Source organism: Pelobates fuscus, chromosome 8 (genome assembly GCF_036172605.1).
Source record: "Pelobates fuscus isolate aPelFus1 chromosome 8, aPelFus1.pri, whole genome shotgun sequence".
Taxonomy (NCBI): Eukaryota; Metazoa; Chordata; class Amphibia; order Anura; family Pelobatidae; genus Pelobates; species Pelobates fuscus.
The window spans coordinates 123,161,833-123,183,153 of NC_086324.1; the positions used below are offsets into that span (position 1 = coordinate 123,161,833).

The 21,321-nt window shown below is 38.5% G+C and overlaps 1 protein-coding gene across 1 annotated transcript in view; it reads left to right on the forward strand.

Moving 5' to 3' along the window:
• The window catches only part of GRIN2A (glutamate ionotropic receptor NMDA type subunit 2A), a 617,672-nt gene extending 601,660 nt beyond the window's left edge, over window positions 1-16,012 (forward strand). The window contains exons 10-12 of the mRNA XM_063430281.1: window positions 1-188; window positions 3,753-3,991; window positions 14,221-16,012. Coding sequence (XP_063286351.1) covers window positions 1-188; window positions 3,753-3,991; window positions 14,221-15,972 — 2,179 coding nt within the window. The 3' untranslated portion in view covers window positions 15,973-16,012. The remainder of the gene's footprint in view (window positions 189-3,752; window positions 3,992-14,220) is intronic.
• Window positions 16,013-21,321: the final 5,309 nt, after the last annotated feature.

Consider the following 21,321-nt stretch of genomic DNA (forward strand, 5'->3'; position numbering starts at 1 on the left):
GAAGCTGGATGCATTCATCTACGATGCAGCAGTGCTGAACTATATGGCTGGGAGAGATGAGGGCTGCAAGCTTGTGACAATAGGCAGTGGTTATATCTTTGCCACCACAGGCTATGGCATTGCACTTCAGAAGGGTTCCCAATGGAAAAGGCCAATTGATTTAGCTCTTCTTCAGTTTGTTGGGGATGGTAAGTTACCTGTCTGACTTCATGCCTCATGCCTATTGACCTATAAGGGTTTTGTAAAGGTACAGGAATGAATCAGAGTTCCTGTGCCAGGTCTAATTCTGACTCCCCTATTATGATGATAACATTATGAAAATACTGCGCAATTTGTACATGCTTTACCATTTGAAGTTTATATACAGATACGGTGGTCATTTTACATATGACTTGTGATTATTTGTTTTAATATGTATTTTTAATATCTACTTTTCTGTGTTTTTCAACCATATTTGTATAATTGGAAGCAAGATATCGGTGTTTAATTTAATCTCCTGTTCTCAGGAATATATTGATCATTTAGATTTTGTTTTAGCAATTCTAGCAACCAATTGGTCAGGTTTACATGTTTTTTCCACTTGAGAACAAGCAGACTTTTTATAATGGATGTTCTTTTTATAATATGGGAGAAGTCGTTCAGCTATTTTTAACTCGTGCCACATCTGGACTTTGTTAGATGTGATAATATACACAAATGCATTTGTTTACTCTTGTGTTAACCGGATAATATACACAAATGCATTTGTTTACTCTTGTTTACTCTTGTGTTAACCATTTGTTTACTCTTGTGTTTACTCTTGTAATAACCAGGACGTGTACAGTAAGTATTTAGATCAGTGGGTGCCCAAAAGATAGATCCCCAGATGTTTTAAAACTACAGTTTCCATAATGCTTTCTCATTCTAAAGGTGCACAAAGCATAATGGGACTTGTAGTTCTACAAAATCAGGGGATCAACCTTTTGGGAACCCCTGATACATAGGGTATACCCATAATGTAGTTGGGATATCAGAGCCAAGGTCAAAAGCCAGTGAGCATCGTTCAACAGTATCAGTCAGGTCACTTGAATAAATCTTAGACAGAGGCTGTTATATAATGGAATGAGCCAAGAGCGTTCCACAGAGCAATACTTAAATAAACAAACTAATAGAAAAACCTAAAACAATTAAGGATTACACTCAATAAGAGATATTAGGCAAAGTTAACGCTTGTTTAGGAAACATTCTGACATGGTGGTGACATCTCTCACAATTTTATTTTTTATAATGATTGTCTAATTTTCTATTTATTATGTGGCGGACTGCCTGGTACCCCGCCTGGGTACCTTTGCCAATCACGCTTCCACCTCTGCCCACCCTGGACCCAAGCCAAGGATCCAGCTTCCAGTGGTTAGAGTTCTACTCCAGAGAGTATAGCAAGTAAACAGAGCAGTATAGCTGTTCACCCCACACATTAGCCGAGACTTAATGCGGGGAGTAGACTGTTTAATGCAAGCAAGCACTCACAATTTATACACACATTTTAGCCCCCAACAGCCTCATTTACATGCAATAGGGTACATAGAGCACTATAGTACAAGGAAGGGTGGGGTCAGACCACAGCAAGGGCTGATGGGAGATGGTGGAGGGACAAAGCAGCTAGTTTAAACTGGTCTGGCAGTGTCCCTGGGACAATGCCCTGCTGGGGAAAAAAAATAGGACAGGAAAAAGGGGAGGGGAGAGGCACAGACAAGCAATACACTCAACATACTCCTCCTCTGTGCCTGAGAGATAATGGAGTCAGAAACTGTACAAACTCAATTATCTCCAGGTACAGAAAAACACACAATTTCACAACACCCCAAAATTCCCCCCAGGAGTCACATCCCTGGATAGCCTTGATCTGAGTGACCATCATATCCCAAAATTACTCAGATTGATTCAGTGGTTTGGATTTTCCATGGAAGTCAACTTTCAACATGTCATGCTGCCAGTAACTGTACTACTCCCAATAACTCCAACTGGGATTGGGGAGAGGGACCAGATATCCAAAAATCACTCAGATCAGTTCAGGGGTTTGGATTATCCATGGAAGTCAACTTTTAACATGTCTTTTTACTATGTGGTGCCAAAAGAATTATTCGCAACAAAGTATAACTAAAAAATCTAGCGTGCTTTTAAATTCCATTCTTGATTGCTGGATAAAGTTTATGAAAAAATGTGGAATAGAACATAAAGTACCATCGAACTTCAAACTATCATATTTAGCCTCATATATAATAGATATACCTTTAAATAAGTGAATGCAAAGTGGTATAGTGAGAGTTGAACAACTTTTTATGAGAAATACAAATGAAGCCTTTTATACAAATACAGCAAGAGTTTAATCTAACTAATATTGAATACTTTATCTATATTAGACTTAAATATTTCCTAGTGTGTAATATTATCAAAGAGCCCACAGAAGAAGTTAGGACTATTTGTGCACTATTTAATAATGATAAAGTAAACAAAGTTGCTTCCAAATTTATGAGTGGCTTACTCAAAATAGAGGTCAAAGAGAATAATCCAGCTCTGGAGAAATGGAAAAATGATCTTAAGGTATCAAGAGATGAATGGAGCTCAGTTTTATCTAAAGCATGTAAATATATTCACTGTTTAAATTTGGTTGAGGTATTATTTAATTAAGGTTATGTACAGATGGTATTTAGTGCCTACTAGGATGGGGAAGATGTATAATTATTGCTCTCCGTTGTGTTGGAGATGTAATAAGTTTCCCGGTTCATTTCTCCATATTTGATGGGACTGTGAAGTTGTAAAAGCTTTATGGACTGTGGCCTTCTATAGATTACGAACCTTGCTAAATAAGATCATACCAAAAATGAATATAGGAAGTTTAAACGCTAATGAGTTATTGATATATATACACTACATGGTCGCAGTCTAAATAATTATAGCAAGAAACTGGAAGTCATCATCCCTATTTATATTGGAATCATTGAACATCCAATTCCAATTAAAAATGGAAGCTTCTTTTTATAGAGCACAAGGATTGGATCCACGTAATCAATGTAATTATGAACTTTGGTATAAAAAAAAATATGCAATTTAAGTAAACCCTGAGTGACCTAGTCCATTCAAAACCAAGAACTAAGGTGATGGGTATATGTGCATTTGTAAATGTAATGTTTCTGGTTAAATGTGTTACAATGTGATTGTTGTTGTTATATGTGAGTGTGTCCAGATATTAAGGAAGAAATTACTGGCAACTGCTTTTATTCCTTTCGCTTTTTGTATTAATGAAATGAAAATAAAGATACTTTAAAAAAATAAAATAAAAAAATAACATGTCTTTTTACATGGCCCATAGTCTTTGGGCAGGAGGCTAGCCAGCAGACCCCTCCAAGAACATGTGGCAGAGGCATCTTTGCCACAAATTAGTTTTACATATTTTTATGATTAGGGCAAAGGAGGTCCAGTAAGCACCACCAAATGCTGTGATACATGTACATGATAAGTTATTCCCACCCTGGTTGACTAATGGAGAGGATATATTAGTATCCCTACTCCTAATCCACTAAGATCTTGTTCTGGACCTTATGTTCTTTTACTTCTGTTGACTACTCTAATTTATACTTGTGTTGAGAATGATGACTGTGTATGTTACTCTAAGTGCAAACATATATGCTACTTTGTTCAAATAAATGTTATATATGCATCTCTTTTGGTGAAATAACTAATCTAAAAGCTATTTTGTTCATTGTGGTATTTAGGTGAAATGGAAGAACTGGAAACGTTGTGGCTGACTGGTATATGTCACAGTGAGAAAAATGAAGTTATGAGTAGCCAACTGGATATTGATAACATGGCAGGTGTATTCTACATGCTGGCTGCTGCCATGGCCTTGAGTCTCATAACTTTTGTGTGGGAACATTTATTTTATTGGAAACTGCGCTATTGTTTTACCGGAATTTGCACTGGAAAGCCAGGACTTCTATTTTCAATAAGCAGGGTAAGTTTATAAATTGTAATAGAAAAATATGTGTTCCAATAGCATTTATGCTAGGTAGTATTTTAATGATACAGTATCTCACAAAAGTAAGTATACCCCTCACATGTGACAACTCTGAAGAAATGACACTCTGCTACAATGTAAAGTAGTAAGTGTACAGCCTGTATAACAATGTAAATTTGCTGTCCCCTCAAAATAACTCAACACACAGCCATCAATGTCTAAACCATTGGCAACAAAAGTGAGTACACCCCTAAGTGAAAATGTCCAAATTGGGCCCAAAGTGTCAATATTTTGTGTGGCCACCATTATTTTCCACCACTGCCTTAACCCTCATGGGCATGGAATTCACCAGAAGTTCACAGGTTGCCACTGGAGTCCTCTTCCACTCCTCCATGATGACATCACTGAGCTGGTGGATGTTAGAGACCTTGCGCTCCCCCACCTTCCATTTGAGGATGCCCCACAGATGCTCAATAGGGTTTAGGTCAGGAGACATGCTTGGCAAGTCCATCACCTGTACCTTCAGCTTCTTTCTCTCGGGCACAGAGGATCCTGGAATAGAAAACCCTGCATTACTGTATGTGAAACCCCTTGCATGGGACTGGACATAAAAGCCGTGTATGTGCCAATAAACTTCAGTTGTACTCCCAGAACTGTGTGTCGTCCGGTTTCTGGGGAGGAGGTGGGATATTCCTTGGCTGTTTCATTGTTCCTGGTTATACTTTGGTGGATCCAGCGGAGAAGAGTCCCTGCTAGGACTAGGGCTCTGCTACACCCTCTACCATGTAAGCTCATGGAGCAAGGCCCTCAACCCCTCTGTTCCTGTGCATCAAACTTGTCTGGTTACAATTACATGTTTGTTAGGGAAAGGGGAAAGACACACAGAGGGGCTGGAGAGAGAGGCACACAGAGGGGCCAGGGTGAGAGACAGAGGGGCTGGGGGACAACACAATGAGGAGCAGGAGGAGACACACATATGGCTGGGGAATGGGAAAAAGACACAGAGAAGTGGGGGGTGGGATACACAGAGGGGCTGGGAAAGGGAGAAAGAAACACACAAAAGGGGCTCAGGGGGAGAAAAATATGAAATAAAATTAATTTGTGAGTGTGTGCAAGAATGTGTAAATGTGTGAGTTAGTGTGTCTGTCAGTGTATAAGTGTGTGTCTCTCAGTTTATGAGTGTGTGTGTGTGTGTGTGTGTGTGTGTGTGTGTGTGTGTGTGTGTAGGCAGTGAGGTTGTGTGTCTGTTATTGAGAGTGTCTGTTAATGTGTGCGTCAGTGTGTTTCAAAACCGTGAGATGTCTGTCATTGAGAGTATGTGTCTGTCAGTGAAAGTGTGTGATGGTCATTGCAAATGTGTGACTGTCAGTGAGTGTATGTCTGACTACAAAAAGAGGTGTGTTGAGCTGGAGTCGTTGCCATAGAAACATGCATGTCTGTACTTGACATTCGCAAAGGGTAGGGGTTACTCATATGACCACGCCCACCCGGGGGCACATAGGCCTCTGTGACCCTAGGATCAGCCATGGCACATTGCATGGGTCATTGATTGTGTGATGCAGTGTGTGTGTCAATGAAAGTGTGTTTGGGTCAGTGATGACAAATTGAGAATATTAATAATAAATTCATATTTTTAAGATTATTTATATAAGCATGTATATTAATATAAACAGGTTATGTATTATGAGCATCACTTATATATGTATAAAACACTCAATGTAGAGAATAAAAATCTGAATCATATTAGTTTAAAAATACAGCCAGCACACCACACATACATATTAAATACAGCCAGCACACACACTACACACAGCCATCACATAGCACACATATAAACGCATCACATACAGCCAGCACACAACTCACATCTATTATATACAGGCAGCACAAACCACACACACATTACATACAGTAGCACACACCAAACACATACACACTATGACAAAGTGCAAGACAATGGGGGGGAGTGCGAGAGGAGGACACTTGGTGCCATTCACAAAATTCAGAATTTTTGCGAAATAAATCCAAATGGCAAAATACGTTCTAACTAAAGAAAATTTAGATTATATTTTCAGATCAGCTATTTTTCCATTCATATTTAATTTCTGAAAATACAAACTTGAGCAAATAGCCCAGCAAATGTACAGGGCTCTAGGCAGGGGCCGCAATCTCTGTAATTGATATTTTTTTTGTGTTTGGATAAGTAGAGAGTGTCATGACGGTTAAGTAGATTGGGCTACCACGTTAGTCCCTTGGACTTTTTTTGTTTAAAATGTGCATATTCTGCTTGTAATATATTATGTTTGAATCTGTGCATATAGTGATTATATGCAACTGTGTAAATGAATGGAGGGCCAAATATAATGTCAGAAACGGTTAGGATATAGGAAGGTTTTACTGGTATAGAGTGGTTAATTTTAAAGTTAGGTTACATAGCGTGTTAAGAGGATTAAAAGCTTGAGACGGATTGTTGTAGTATAAGAGGTGTTTAGGATTACTGAGTTTAGGGTTATAGTGAGGATAAATTTAGTATTGGGGTGCAGGGATTGTATAGTTTTTAAGATCTAGGATTAAGGTAAATTGTTTAAAAACTATTTACCTTAATCCTAGGTGTATATATACTCCTACTATATATATATACCCCAAAAGAGTTGTGGTAGGGAAAAAAGTGTGGATGAAAAACCCTTCCACCTGAAGTAAGTGATAGTAAATACATTGCTAAACGCAAATACACACACCAGTCAAGCCATAAGATTTGATTTTCCCACAGAAATCTCACTTTAACAGTCCTCTCACTACTGCAAGGGATTCTGGGTAGGCGTATGCAAATGATCTCAACAAAGAACCACATTTTTGCCTTATAATTTCACTTTATACATGGATTCCTTGGAGTATGTGTCTGCTGTGTTTAGCAATGTATTAACTATATATATATATATACACACACACCAGACAGTGTTATAAATGCATGACATATTTCTAAATTATTAAAATTTGAAAAGGTTTTCAATCTAACTGAGTTGGGGCCATTAAAGAAATGCCAAGTTTCTAGCACATGATTCAAAGACTGAGGCCTCAGGGAGAGACCATCACAACCAGTCACAGATGAAAATATATGTTAATTAAAAGGACTGCTTTTGTCTCTAAGGATTGCAGGTATGGAAAGCCAAACTGGTTGCACTATTTAGTTTTCTTAGTACCAAGCATTAATTATGAGAATATTTGTTCTGCAATACTAGATTCTAATCCGTTTTTTATAAAAAGTAATGTATTATTTTTGCACAAGTATGTTGTGTTTTTAGTCTGTGGACTGTAGATACATGCTAAATATAGATATCTGAAATAAGTGTCAATTATAAAGAATATGTGAAATATTCTGGCTGGTTAGGATAAAGTATTTTTTTTTTTCTGCAAATTTTTCATTTTAATTTTTCCCCCTTTTTATACTTTGTTAATTTTTCTTTGATCAAACCTCTAAGGATTCTTAAAAATTGAGGAATACATTTATCCTATGATCGAGAGAAGATTCACAGAAATAAAGAAACACCTAGACAATTGCAATACAAATAATATGACCATGTGTTTAGTGCTTCTAAAAAATATAATTTCTAATTAAATAGAATTTATGAATATTCTGATTAAAAACACGTTTTGGGTTCATTTGGGAATTACTGAGGACTGAGTGATTTTATATTTTATTGCCTCACTTGTGGATTTTATGGCTTTGTTACAGCATGACATTGGTTCACTAAAATGATATCTCTCCAAGTATTGCACATTAATAGAATAAAATAGAAATTCTAAGAATGAGGTGGCCTCATTCTAGCCTATTTTATTAGTTAAGCTAATCAAGGAACCTTAATAACAACAATAAAACTTATTTAAAGGGACTCTATAGTCACCAAAACAACTTTAGCTTAATGAGGCATTTTACGTGTGTAGATGCCTTATTGCACAATTCTCTGCCATTTAAAGGTCAAATCACTTTTTATTTTGTTCATACAGCCCTAGCCACACATCCCTTGGCTGTGACTCACACAGCCTGCATGAAAAAAATTGTTTCATTTTCAGTCAAATGTTAACGTACATTAGAGGTTTTTTCTCTACTGCTCTGTAAACTGAACTTTAATCACATGCAGGTGGCTCCTGCAGGGTATTAACAGGTCCTGGCACATAGACAGCTCTGGATGGACTACTCTGGATATGTGGACATACAATCCTGGAAAGTTCTGTTCAGGGTTCCATCAATGTCCTTTCATTCATCCAGCACATGTGTCTGTCTCTAGGCCTATACAGCCTTAAAGTTATTGTTTCTGGGATCCAGAATAATTTTCACTGGCCAAATGTCCTATAGTCTTGCACTTCTTTGTGCAACCTTGCACAGCCTTCCCTGGAATTTTGCAGACTTAATCTTCTCTCGGCCTTGCACTGGCTAGAAGTTACTTTGGTCTTACACAGGCTAAATTGTCCGAAATTGAGTATGCTCACTTTTTATAACATTTTTTTCTGTATGCTACTCAGGTTACCATAAACTGAACTTGTATGGCAACGGTAGCAAAGATAAACCTCAGCTGCCGATTTTGGTGTACATTTCATAACCGTGAGCAGTTATAAAATATCAGTTGGTGTATTCCAGTTATAACTAAGTCGAGTCACAACTAAGAATACTCTTCCAAACCACCTCCATGGATATTCCAAACTAATGTATACCTGTTAGCAATAGTGGAAGTAGTCAATTCTTAAAGGGACACCATAGGCACCAACACCACTTAATCTCATTGAAGAGGTCTGGGTTTAGTGCCTTGTGTTTAACCATGCAAAGTAAAACATTGCAGGTCCTAAGAAACTGCAATAACTACATTGCAGGGTTTACTCCATTATTAGTGGCTGTGTGCTTCTGGGTTCCTAATGCAGGTTAACTCAATTGAACGACTTTGGACGTCCTCACGTTTTGCATCTTCAAAATCCTATATAAAAGCTTAAATGCATGCACAGCACTCGCCACACATACTCATTAGGTTACGGTAGCACCATTGCTGAGACGTTACAGAACTAGGTAACCTAGCCAGTGCCAAGGGAGAGAGGTAATGGAGAGAGGTAAGTGAAAAAAGGGAGAGAGGACCTGGGAGAGTTCTAAGCTGCAGCTCCGCCGGGTTCTCCTCACGCAAGCTTGGAGAGTTGCTGCGGTTACCATGGCAATGCTCCCGATCTCTCAAGAGTGGACTCTAGCCTCTGGAGCTGCACAATATAGTTCACTCCCCCTTAGGACAACCAGGGCTCCCCCACTAGGACCACCAAGGTTTGCACTGTAGGTCCTCACTCCCAGGCAAAGGTAAGAAGGAAGTGGGGATAAAAAATTATTTATTTTAATTTAAAAAAGTGTATATATATATATATATATATATTTATTAATATGCACCCCTACCCCAACAGACAAAGCAATATCTGCCTTCCACACACACACACTGCCCCCACACACACTGCCCGACATACACACACACTGACCCACTCACACACACATTGCCACCCTCACACACACAGCCCCCACACACATACACTGCCCCCCACACACACACTGCCCCACTCACACACATTGCCAGCCTCACACAGACACACTTCCCCATACACACACTGCCCCCTATACACACACTGCACCATACACACAATACACCCCTCACATACACAGTGCCCCCATACACACACACTGCACCACACTGCCACACACACACAGAAGTGTTAGAGCGTTGCCTTGGTAGCCCACGCAATGGTCTGATTGGCTGCCAGGCCTCCCGATGACGGTTACAGATCAAGGGCTTGATGGATCATTCTGCCTTTAGGCAAGTAAGGCCGCTGCAATGCCCCAGAGACCGCTAGCGTTTAGACAGCCACAAAACTCACTTTATTAGAGAGCCGCCTCTGTTAGGTGGGCAACAGGGAGCTATCCTACCCTCCATGATTGTGTCACCTATGAATGTTGGGAACACAGATGTTGTTTTGATCACCTGATACAAGTTTTAAAATCACTTTTGAGTGCTGAGTACCCTAAATCTTATCTAGTATATAAGTGATTGCAATTTCTTTACCTTACACTGGAAAAAAGGTACCCCATTCAACAAGGGTTCTCTTGTCCTTCTAGGTACTGTTGAGGTATGGACAAGGAAAAGTGCATATACTCCACCCACCACAATGAGTCAAACATATTATAATATTCTTTGCTTTTTAGACATTCTGATTATGCAAAGTCTTTATTCACATACAGCCAGCATTTCTTTTTCTCCAGAATTACTGGAATTAAATATATTTCATGTGTAGGTCCAAGTAAATGTCAGCCTTTTAATCAGCCTTTTAATCAGCTGTAAAACCCTTTACCGGGCTAGTCCAGCTTAAAAACCATGAAAAAGGAGCATGAAAAAAAATCACATTTAAAATGATAAATATAAAACATATTTAAATTGATTTACCATTTATATACTGTCATATTTCTCTTACAAATGAGATGAGTTACTGAAAAAAGTTTTTACAAGGGGGGATGAATAGGTTTTTAAAAGGGGGAATAAAGTTACCTTATAAGTACTTTTCTAATTATTCAAATATAGTTACATTGAATCTACTGGCGGTGATAAAATAGTTAGGAAATGTTGCTGCTTTTAAAATATATCATCTGAGCAGGCAGAAACTTCTTTATTAATTCTGTAATAATGATATGATGATGCAATAATTTGTATAACACGTCACTCCTGAAAACAATGATATTTCAAATATGGATTCATTTTGTTGTCCAAAATAACACTAAAAACATTATTTGATATAAATCTGTACTACTGAACTACTGGTCAACAGATTATCACTCACCTTCTGTCACACTCACCCCCCAACCCTGTCACACTCCTCCACTATCACCCTGTCACACTCCTCCACTATCACCCTGTCACACTCCTCCACTATCACCCTGTCACACTCCTCCACTATCACCCTGTCACACTCCTCCACTATCACCCTGTCACACTCCTCCACTATCACCCTGTCACACTCCTCCACTATCACTCTGTCACACTCACCACCCTTACCTTGCCACACTCACCCTATCACATTAAACCCTCCAATTCTGCCATGCCATCCTCCAACTGTGCCACATCCAACCTGTCACATAGTAACCCTCTAATTCTGTCAAACTCACCTTTTCTCGCCCTGTCACACTCTCTCCTCAAACCATACCACACTAGTGTCAACCCTGCCATATTCACCCTGTCAAACTAACCCCACCTTAAAACTGTCACACACACGTCCCCTCACCCTGCCACACTCCCTCCTCTCACCATGGCACACTTACTCCCAACCCCGTGACACTCACCCCCAACTAAAGCAAACTCACCCTGTCATATTAACCTCACTTGACCTGTCACATGTATCTACCCTCTGCCTGACACTCTCCCTCCTCCAACTATACCACACTCACACCCAACCCTGTCACACGAACAAATCATGACACACTCGTAGTATCACATTAATGATCTCTAATCCTGTCACTCACCCCCTCACTCTGCCACCCTCACCCTGTCACATGAACCCCCCTTAATCCTGTAACACTCTCCCTGCCACTCTGCCTGCTCCAACCATGTCACACTCACCCCCAACCCTGACACACTCCCCCAACAAACCATGTCACTCTTACCCTATTACATTAATGCCTTTAATCATGTCACACTCACCCCCCGCTGCCACACTCATTCCCTCACAATTAATCCCCCAACAATGTCACACTCACCTACCTTTGCCCTGTCACATACTCCCCTAACCATGTCACATCACCCCCAATCCTGTAACACATTTACTCTCCCTCACTCTGCCATACTCACCTCCAACCCTGCCTCATTCCCCCCCCCCCCCCCCCCCCCTTGCCCTGTCACACTTATCCTGTCCCTGCCAGACACGCACTCTCAGGCATATACTCAGAAATACATACTGCGAGATACACATTGTAACTGCATGTCTTCATGTGTCAATGTTTTCCTCTTTGTGCATCAGTGTGTTTGTGTGTGTTTGCATCTGTATATATCAGAGTGTGAATATGTGTTTGTGTATTAGTGTGTCTATGGCTGCAATATGAGAGTGATATGGTATGGACAATGCAAAGGTAAAGTGGCAACATATATAATATCTCCAATAACCCTTCATACCGACACTTATGTATACACGACTGCCAGACTATGCAACCATACTCTGCAACTGTGTATCAACAATTAGCATAATTGCACATTTGTTTATTGCAAATTAATTTTGTTTGCAAATTATGCCATAACTACCGTCAGCCATCTCACAAAGCAGCAGCACAGTGAGCAGCTACACTGTAAGCCTCTGAAGACTAGCTCTCTGTACCCAGCACTGCAAGCCCACCCCTCAATATAACTACAGCTCCTTATACACATACTGTGAAGAAAATAGACTTAGCTCCTATGTTCAGGCTTTTTCTGCAGTATTTTGTGCATGTTGAATCTATTGGTTCGGTAGTTTAAAACTACCGAACACCGACCACCCTCTTGGCTCAAAAGCTTCAAAAGCACCATCTATTAAGCGCTCTCTGGGCGGCCGCTGTTCGTATAGCCGAATGCCATGTGGAACAGAAAATGGCGGCCATCTTGTTTGCACGAAAGGAGGCAGCAGGACTTGGTCGTCGAGTGTCTGGAACTAAAATCGGACACTCGACCTCCCGAACCACCGCTGAAACTACCGAAAGCCTGCTTCCTTTAGTTGCCGAACAGCCAGGAGAGCGCCATTCGGTAGTTTTGTGCATACGGACAAGGGGAGCAATCGCTCCTATGAGCCAGGAGGATCCATTCCTGCGTTTTTATGAGCTGACCGACCGCACAAGCTGAATTTGTGGAACTGTTTTGGGCAGGAGCCTCGTGTGTAGTCGGTAACTTGTGACTTCCATACTTTTTAAGAACCCCTGAACCGATCTGGGTGAAATTTGGATATGTTGGTCCCCCAGATCGGGGCTATCAGGGGATATGTTGTGTGGATACCTTGTGTGGAAAGGGGTGTTCTAATTTTTGGGAAAATTGTGTGCCCTCTGCCTGGAGATAGTTGGGTTATTCCTTAACTTATCTCAATATCTCCCAGGCAGAGAGAGGGCGGGTGTTACTGTGAAGCTGTATGTTGATTGGTTATTGTCTTTGTTTACTGTGGGAGGTCCTCTTGCAGGAGGATTTCTCATAAAAGCCAGTGTGTCATCAATAAACCTCATTCCTGTTACACCCTTCATGAAGTCTAGGCTCATGTTTGCGGAATATTCTATTTGCTGGGGAGAATCATCTTGGAAGCTGCATTCATCTACACTATTCCTCTACCCCCTACTGCAGTTATAATCACTTATGCTCAGCTATTGGGGAAGGAATAGAAGACTGCAGTACCATAACCACTGCAGGTCTTAACACATACAATGCAACTTCTATTTTTATTTTCACTATGGTTGTTAGTGGGGGCTCATGTTTGAGTTAATTTATGATGATAATGATGTTGCGTATTATTATTATTAATATTATTTTAGTGTCCAGTGTGAGTTTAAGCAAGAGCAGGATAATGAATATTTTATTATAATGAGTTACGTCACCTGCTGTGAAATCAGAATTTTATGTAGTTTAAATTATATGTAATTTTTTTATGGTTATATATTTTATGCATAAATAGTAAAACATATTAGGAAGAACACATGATGCATATAGTTTAATTATTTATAAATTAGTGATTCCAATGCTCTTCACCATGCCCACTATGAAAAATATTAAACCAATTTTTTTTGTATAGTTTTTTTATGTGTTTTTTTTTTATATACTTGGATTTGCATCTGCCAAAAAAAAAAAACATATACTTTAAGAGGGTAACTCACAAAATAAATAAATATATAAATACACTGATACTGTGGATTAAATGCAGTAAGTATAAAACACTAAATGGTTAAATTTAATATGCATATTTTATGTGTTAACTTTAATGAACAAAAGAGTAGGAATAATAAAATATGTAGGAAAGATAATATTTTCTAACAATATATTGAATTTTATTAAAACAAAATAATAATAATAACAAAATACACTTATAGTTTTTCTCTAACATCATCCGGTACCAGTTGCATGGTAAATCAATATTTAAAATATTTTGTTACTGTTTCATTGTTTAAGAGTATTACAACTCTAAACTTGCATTTGTGTTTTTTGTTTTTTTTTCAGGGTATTTACAGCTGCATTCATGGGGTGCATATAGAAGAGAAGAAAAAATCTCCAGATTTTAGTTTCACTGCATCACAAACAAACATGTTAAAACTTCTGAAAGCATCAAAAAATCTTTCTAATTTGTCGAATTTAAATCCTTCGCAATCAAATTCACCAAAAAGGACATCTGATTATTTTCAAAGAAGTTCCCTGTTAATGGACATAGTCCTAGATAAGGGCAATTTTATTTACTCAGATAACAGACCTTTTCAGCAAAATGATATATATGCGGATAATACGCATGGCATTTCAATGCTGGTTAGCAACAGACAGAAAGACAACCTTAATAATTATGTGTTTCAAGGTCAACACCCTCTTACCCTTAATGAGTCAAACCCAAACACTGTTGAAGTTGCTGTCAGTGCAGAACCAAAGGTAAATTCTAGACCAAGGCAGCTTTGGAAGAAGTCAGTGGAAACATTGAGGCAAAACCAGGGTTCAATCAATGAAAATGAGACTGAAGAAAGTAAATCATCAAGTAAAAACAAATCATTTCTTCCAGAAGATGGACATATTTCTGATGCATCGGAGACCTCAAGTAGATCGACATGCATTGTGGACACTGAAAACAATGAGAAACCTCACAAAACCATGAACAATTTAAAAAATCGTTCTGTGGCCTCCAAATATCCCCAGGATTGCAGTGAAGTTGAGCGGGCATATCTGAAAACCAAAAAAACGTCTGACAAAATCTATTCTATCGACACTGACAAAGAACCTAACTTCTTAATGGAACAGGCCCAATATGCAAAGAATGCCATTGCCCAAGAAGATGGAAATTATGCTAAAGTATTCCAAAATAACAATGATATTTATAGAAAAAATGCACCGTTGCAACATGTTAATAGGACTCCTTTGCACAATGTAGAATGTCTTCCAGATAATGATATACAGTACAAATTGCATTCTAAGCACTATAGTTTAAAAGATAAAAATGCATCGTTGACTGAAACTAATGAGAGACCTAAACAAAACTCTACGCACTGCAGAAGCTGCCTTTCTAACGTACCCAGTTACACAAGTCATTACTCAGCCAGATCACCGTACAAATGTGATGACTGCTTGCACATAGGAAATCTACATGATATTGATGAAGATCAGATACTGCACGAGACACACAATTTAATGTATGCTGATGTTGTTTACGAGCACAACTGGAATGAGAATGACGATCCACACTTTCAGAAAAAGAATACATTGAGAATCAACAGGCAACATTCGTGTGACAACGTCAATAAGCCAAGGGAACTAGAAGTCAGGAGGCCATCACGCAGTATAAGTTTGAAAGATAAAGAAAGGATTGTTCAGGAAAACCCATTTGCTAATTTTCTTATTTATCCACCTGAAAAACAATTAAGGAATAAGTCAAATAAGCAAAGCAAGTACTTTTATCCTGACAATTCACCTGAAAATCATTTTTTGCATTCTCACCAGGACACGCATTCACTGAGTTGTGGAAGGAGTGCAACTGACATGTACAAATCTTCAACGACAAAATCAGCAAATGAAAATTATTTACGATCATCCGTTAAATCCACTTCATCTTTTTCTTCACGGGAAGGGACAGTACCCAATGATATTAGCATTTCTAATTATGCCCTGCCTTATGCCCCAAGTAAAAATACTGTGTACTCCGCTCCTATGGGTGTAAAGTCCTCCAACAACAGACGCGTAATTAAGAAAATGCCTAGTATTGAATCAGAGGTTTAAATTGTTTACTCTATGTGCCAAATTTTCTCCTTAAGCTACTTTTGTAATTACCAACATTTAAGGGGCAAAACAATAATACTTGAATTATTCTTTGGGATATTCTGCATATGATTTTGGTATTACCCAGGGCAGTTAATAAATTGCCTTCTTGGTAAATTCAGATTACTATTGAATAAGAATGAAAATTCCTCTTAGCTATACAGTTAAAAATATTGAAAATGAAGCTAAATAATGCATATACATTGTATTGTACAATTTATGCCCCTATTATGATATAACGGTACACATACATTCTAATGTAATTTGTCATCTAATCATTTTAATAGCAGAATAAGCAATATAATATGCATGTATTTTGACATAAGAAGTAGGTTTATATACAAATGCCTTTTCACAGACAGTGCAGGGACATACTGAATTATAAATGTAGGATGTTATGTCTATTTGTGTGAAAATAATATACAAATAGTCCTTAAATAGACCTAAAAGGCTTGTTTTTTTAAAATATGTTTACATTCCTGTATTTCAGAAAATTACACAAAGTGTTAATGTCCGCAAGTTTCATTAAGTTATGAATTTTTAGATTTGTTTATGTAATAAACAAACAATCTAACTAAAAGGGCACTCTAAGCACCATAACCACTATAACTGATTGTATTGGTTATGATACTACAAGTCTACAGGTGTCATCCCCAGGGTCTCTCTTTTGCAACGATTTGATAAAAATCTCTGTTCCACCCATAGCACGGCCCCTCTGCAGGTAACGTTACTATGTCAGATTTTCACTGCAACATTATTCATTCAAATCTGCACGAATATTAGATAGGAATGATAGACTGAGATTCACACAGGGCTGGGGTATGGATGTCAAGCGAGAGTCCTAAGGAAATGCCGAATGGAAGCCACAGACTCATAGCACCAAAACCACTACATTCAGCTGCAGTGTTTATGAGGTCTAGAGTGACAGTTTAATATTAATCAACAGACTGTTAAATGGTTGGTACAGCAGTGTCTCTTTCAATGCAACATGTCACAGCCTTGTCAAACTCATCAGCGACATACTTTAATATCTATCTATAAATCTATCTATCTACAGTAGATATTAATAATAATAGTCAGAACCACTAAAGCACTTGCTCAATATGACATATATACCTCAATGAATAAATAGGCCAAACTTAAAATATTAAATTAAAGTTAAAACCTTTCTTTCCGAGCAGTAAATGTTTAAGTAAAGTTGACTCTATATAACAGTTAAAATAAATCTAAATTAAGTAAAATAAAATAGCTTAGGGCAGATTTAGTATCATAAGTTAAAGCTGATTTTTCTCCTAAGGTGGTGACAGTACACAAAAGCAGTCACAGTGTGTAAGTATTGACTCCTCTCTGGAGAATGAAAGACGTTTAGTATACAAAGTTCAGGTTTTCCTTCAGATTCCTTCTATAATAGTGGGTACTTACTTTCTATGTTCATCACCATTTGTTGACTAGAAACATATTGAGCATCATAACCACTACAAACCAATGGTGCTGTTCCATAGTAAGGGGGGAAACCATTTTGCAATGGTTTGCCACTTACTTGGATTCCATCTGCAGACATTTATTCATTGGTATAAATCGGGCCTCCCAACCATCCCGATTTTGGTGGGCCACACCACCAAACACACCACTAGCCTGCTCCCTTCCCCGCTTTCTTACCGGCATCCCAATTCACAATACATTTGGTATAGATTGTCAGCTGAACTGTCTCATTATGCTCTAAGGGTAAGCCATATGCCGACAATTAACCTTAACCAGAACTCTCATTCTGGGATGTCTACACTTCTGACAGCAACATAAAATATCTCAGTATGGGCAGTGTTTTTTGCTGTTTGGAGCACTTTTAAAGAAGTAAATGAACTTCTAAAAGGAGGATTTTAAGTCCATGGAGACTTAAAAATCTCCTATATGGCTTGCATTAGTAATTAAGTTCTAATATTCGGATTCAATATAGTAATCAGAGAAGAAGAAAGAATAAAATCTGCAAGGTTTTAAACTGTATAGAAGATTTATTAAACTATACTGTGCAAATACAGCTAGAGCAGAAACCCCTCCAGCCTCTCACCCATGATGTTTTGTCCTAAATTTTGCGAGGGCCCCAGGAGTCACGGGGCAGTAGAGGAACCTGCAGGCTGTTCTAGGTTATGTTACTACATGAAAGAGGACAGTGCGTCTAATGGAAATTAGATAGATAATAAGGACAGTGAGAATAAAAAGAGAGACTAGGGGGATGAAATGCCAAGACTTGCCGAGAAAAATCCACATGAATGTGGTGAGACCCGTAAGAAAATAAATTGAAATGTACAAAACTATGAGGGAGGAATAAAGGATAAATAATAAGACAGAGGCAGGTACTGTAGGAGCTGGCATGGAAAGAGACAGGACCTGATATTATAATAGACAGAGGGAGAATGCACACATCCTGTTAATCACACACACAAACACTGATCTCCACACATACAGACCCCTGCAATCACTCACACTCACATAAACCCCTGTAATCACACATATACTGACCTTTCACTGACCTATAGACCTCCTACATTCACACACACACACACACACTGACCATTAACACATACAGACCCCTGCAATAACAAACACTGACTGTTCACACATATATTCCACTAAACATTTCAATGTGACAAAAAGGGACAAGAAAAGTCCAGGTACACAAATAAAATATGTATAGGAATGATGCTTCTCCACACTGGAAGAGACCATGGAATTACATTCACGTATCTGTAGCATGTGTGGTCCATAAACTATATTTATTTATGTGGACATAGAGGGATACTTTCGTTTTAAAGGTGTGTGTAGTTTTGTAGCCTGGGGTGGAGCTTTTCGGAAAAAAAATTAATTGACTAGCTAATAATTTATGGAACTAAAAATGTAATTTAGAACCAGAATAATGTATTTTAGTTACACAGACTGATTTCTAAATACATTTATTGTGGTTTAAAGACATTAGCGTGAGTTTCACTGTGGAGTTTACTAAGAATACTGAGCTCCCACAAAAGAGGAACAGCAGGACAGAAAAAAGTGACAGGGATATTCGGGCCCAAAATAGGGACTGACCATCCTAAATAGAGACCCTTGGAAGGTATGGATCCCTGCACTTACACATATACAAACTGTTCACGCATATAGACCACCTGCATTCACACACACACACACACACATGCACACACACACACACACTGACCTTCACAAATATAGAACCATGCAATAACATGCATGTACAGACCACTGTAATTACAAACATTCTGACCAATCACAAACATAGACTTCTGCAATCACACATTGACTGTTCATACATATAGAACCGTGCAGTCACACACTCACCTTTCACACAGATAGACTCATGCATTCACACACTGACACGTCATAAATATAAACAAACACAGATATGGCACAACTGCAACCCTGCAAGCATCTGCACATACGTCAATATTTACTAAAGAGGGAATTCAAAGTGAATTTATCATTTAGGGCCTGAGTAATTAATTTGACGAAAGCAATGCTGACTTAGAGAATTCCATTTTGACTATTTTAACCTTAGATTTTAATTCTCACTTCAGTAAATAACCCTGACACATGTAGAGAAAGCACTAGAGGGAGCTGACATGGAAAGAGACAGGAACTGACATATTGATAATATGCAAAGAGAGCATGCACGCACCATAACTACTTTATTCACACAAATGCAGAGTGACACGGTACATAAATAGACCCTTTGAATGGCACACACATTGACTGATCATATATATAAGGGGGAGGAAAGCAGCGCCTTGAGGGTGTCCTCCATTTCAAATTCATATAGGCGAATATGTATAAGAAAGGAAGATCAAGTCCAAAATATAGTGTAGCATGTTAAAGTTCAGGAGAATTAAATAAAAAGTAATGCACTTACAGTTTTCTGTAGCAGATAATTAGCTCCAAATGTATGAGCTTGGGTGGTACAATATCCACCTGTGGATATACTTTGTGTCTTGATCCAATCGGGTAAAATTTACTGAGCCCACCTTTGGCACTCAGTGATGTGTATAACTATTTTTCAGACATATGAATACCTACAATCACATATATACCTGTACTGGCATTTCACACATATACACACCTTGCAATTACATACACAATCAATACAAGAATACCAAAGAAAGTGAAAGCACACACAAAGTGAAACAATATATAATAGAATGGCCCTTTCTTATTATGGGTATTTTGAGTCTACAACTGGATATCTAAATTGATCAAGCAGAAAAACATCTCGTAGTGTATTATGGTTTGCACTTTTAGGTGTACACATGTATACTGGTTACACTCACTATTTAGGGAGCCAGCCATATCAACTCTATTTGATAAAAGTGGGTTGGCAGTATCTCAATCGACCATCAGTTTGTGGAAGCAATCAGAATTCCCATCCGAAAGTGTCTTCTGAATTTCCCTCAATATTCCAATGTGGGTTATGAGGTGAGACACAGACAGTAGGTGGTTAAAATTAAAGTAACACTACAGGAACATGTATTCCTGACCCTGTAGTGTTGTAACCACCATCTAACCCCCCTGGTCCCCTCTTGCATCCCTAAATATAGTAAAATCTTACTTGTATTCAAGTCTGGAGCTGCTTGCTTTGTCCCTGTTTCCTTTTGACCTGCTGACATCATCAGAAGTGGTAGCCTGATCCAATCACAATGCTTCCCCATAGGACTGGCTGAGACTGACAAAGAGGCAGAGCAGGGGAAGAGCCAGCACAATTCAAACACAGTCCTGGCCAATCAGCATCTCCTCATAGAGATTAATTGAATCAATGAATCTCTGAGTAAAGTTCAGTGTGTGTATGCAGAGGGTGGAGACACTGAATGTTGTGATGCATTTTAGGCATCAATGACCCAGTAAGGATCTCTAACAGCCATCTGAGGAGTGGCCAGTGGCGTTATCACTAAGCTGTAATGTAAAGACTGCATTTTCTCTGAAAAGACAGTGCTTACAGCAAAAAGGCTGAAGGGAATGATTCTACTCACCAGAACAAATTCAATAAGCTGTAGTTGTTCTGGTGACTATAGTGTCCATTTTAAAAAAATATATAATATCTTATATGTATGCTTAAAATTATCCACATAAGCAGAAGCACAATGTGGTTTAAGCAACTCACCCCACTGGTTATTCTACAAAACCCAAGGACAGGATTGGAGATTCACCAAATCAACCAATGTGATTGGACATTCTCTAAACCGAATGTTCATTGGAGATTAGCCAAAACTGAATGCTGATGGATATTTGGCAAAACCCAATGAAAGTGGACTTCTC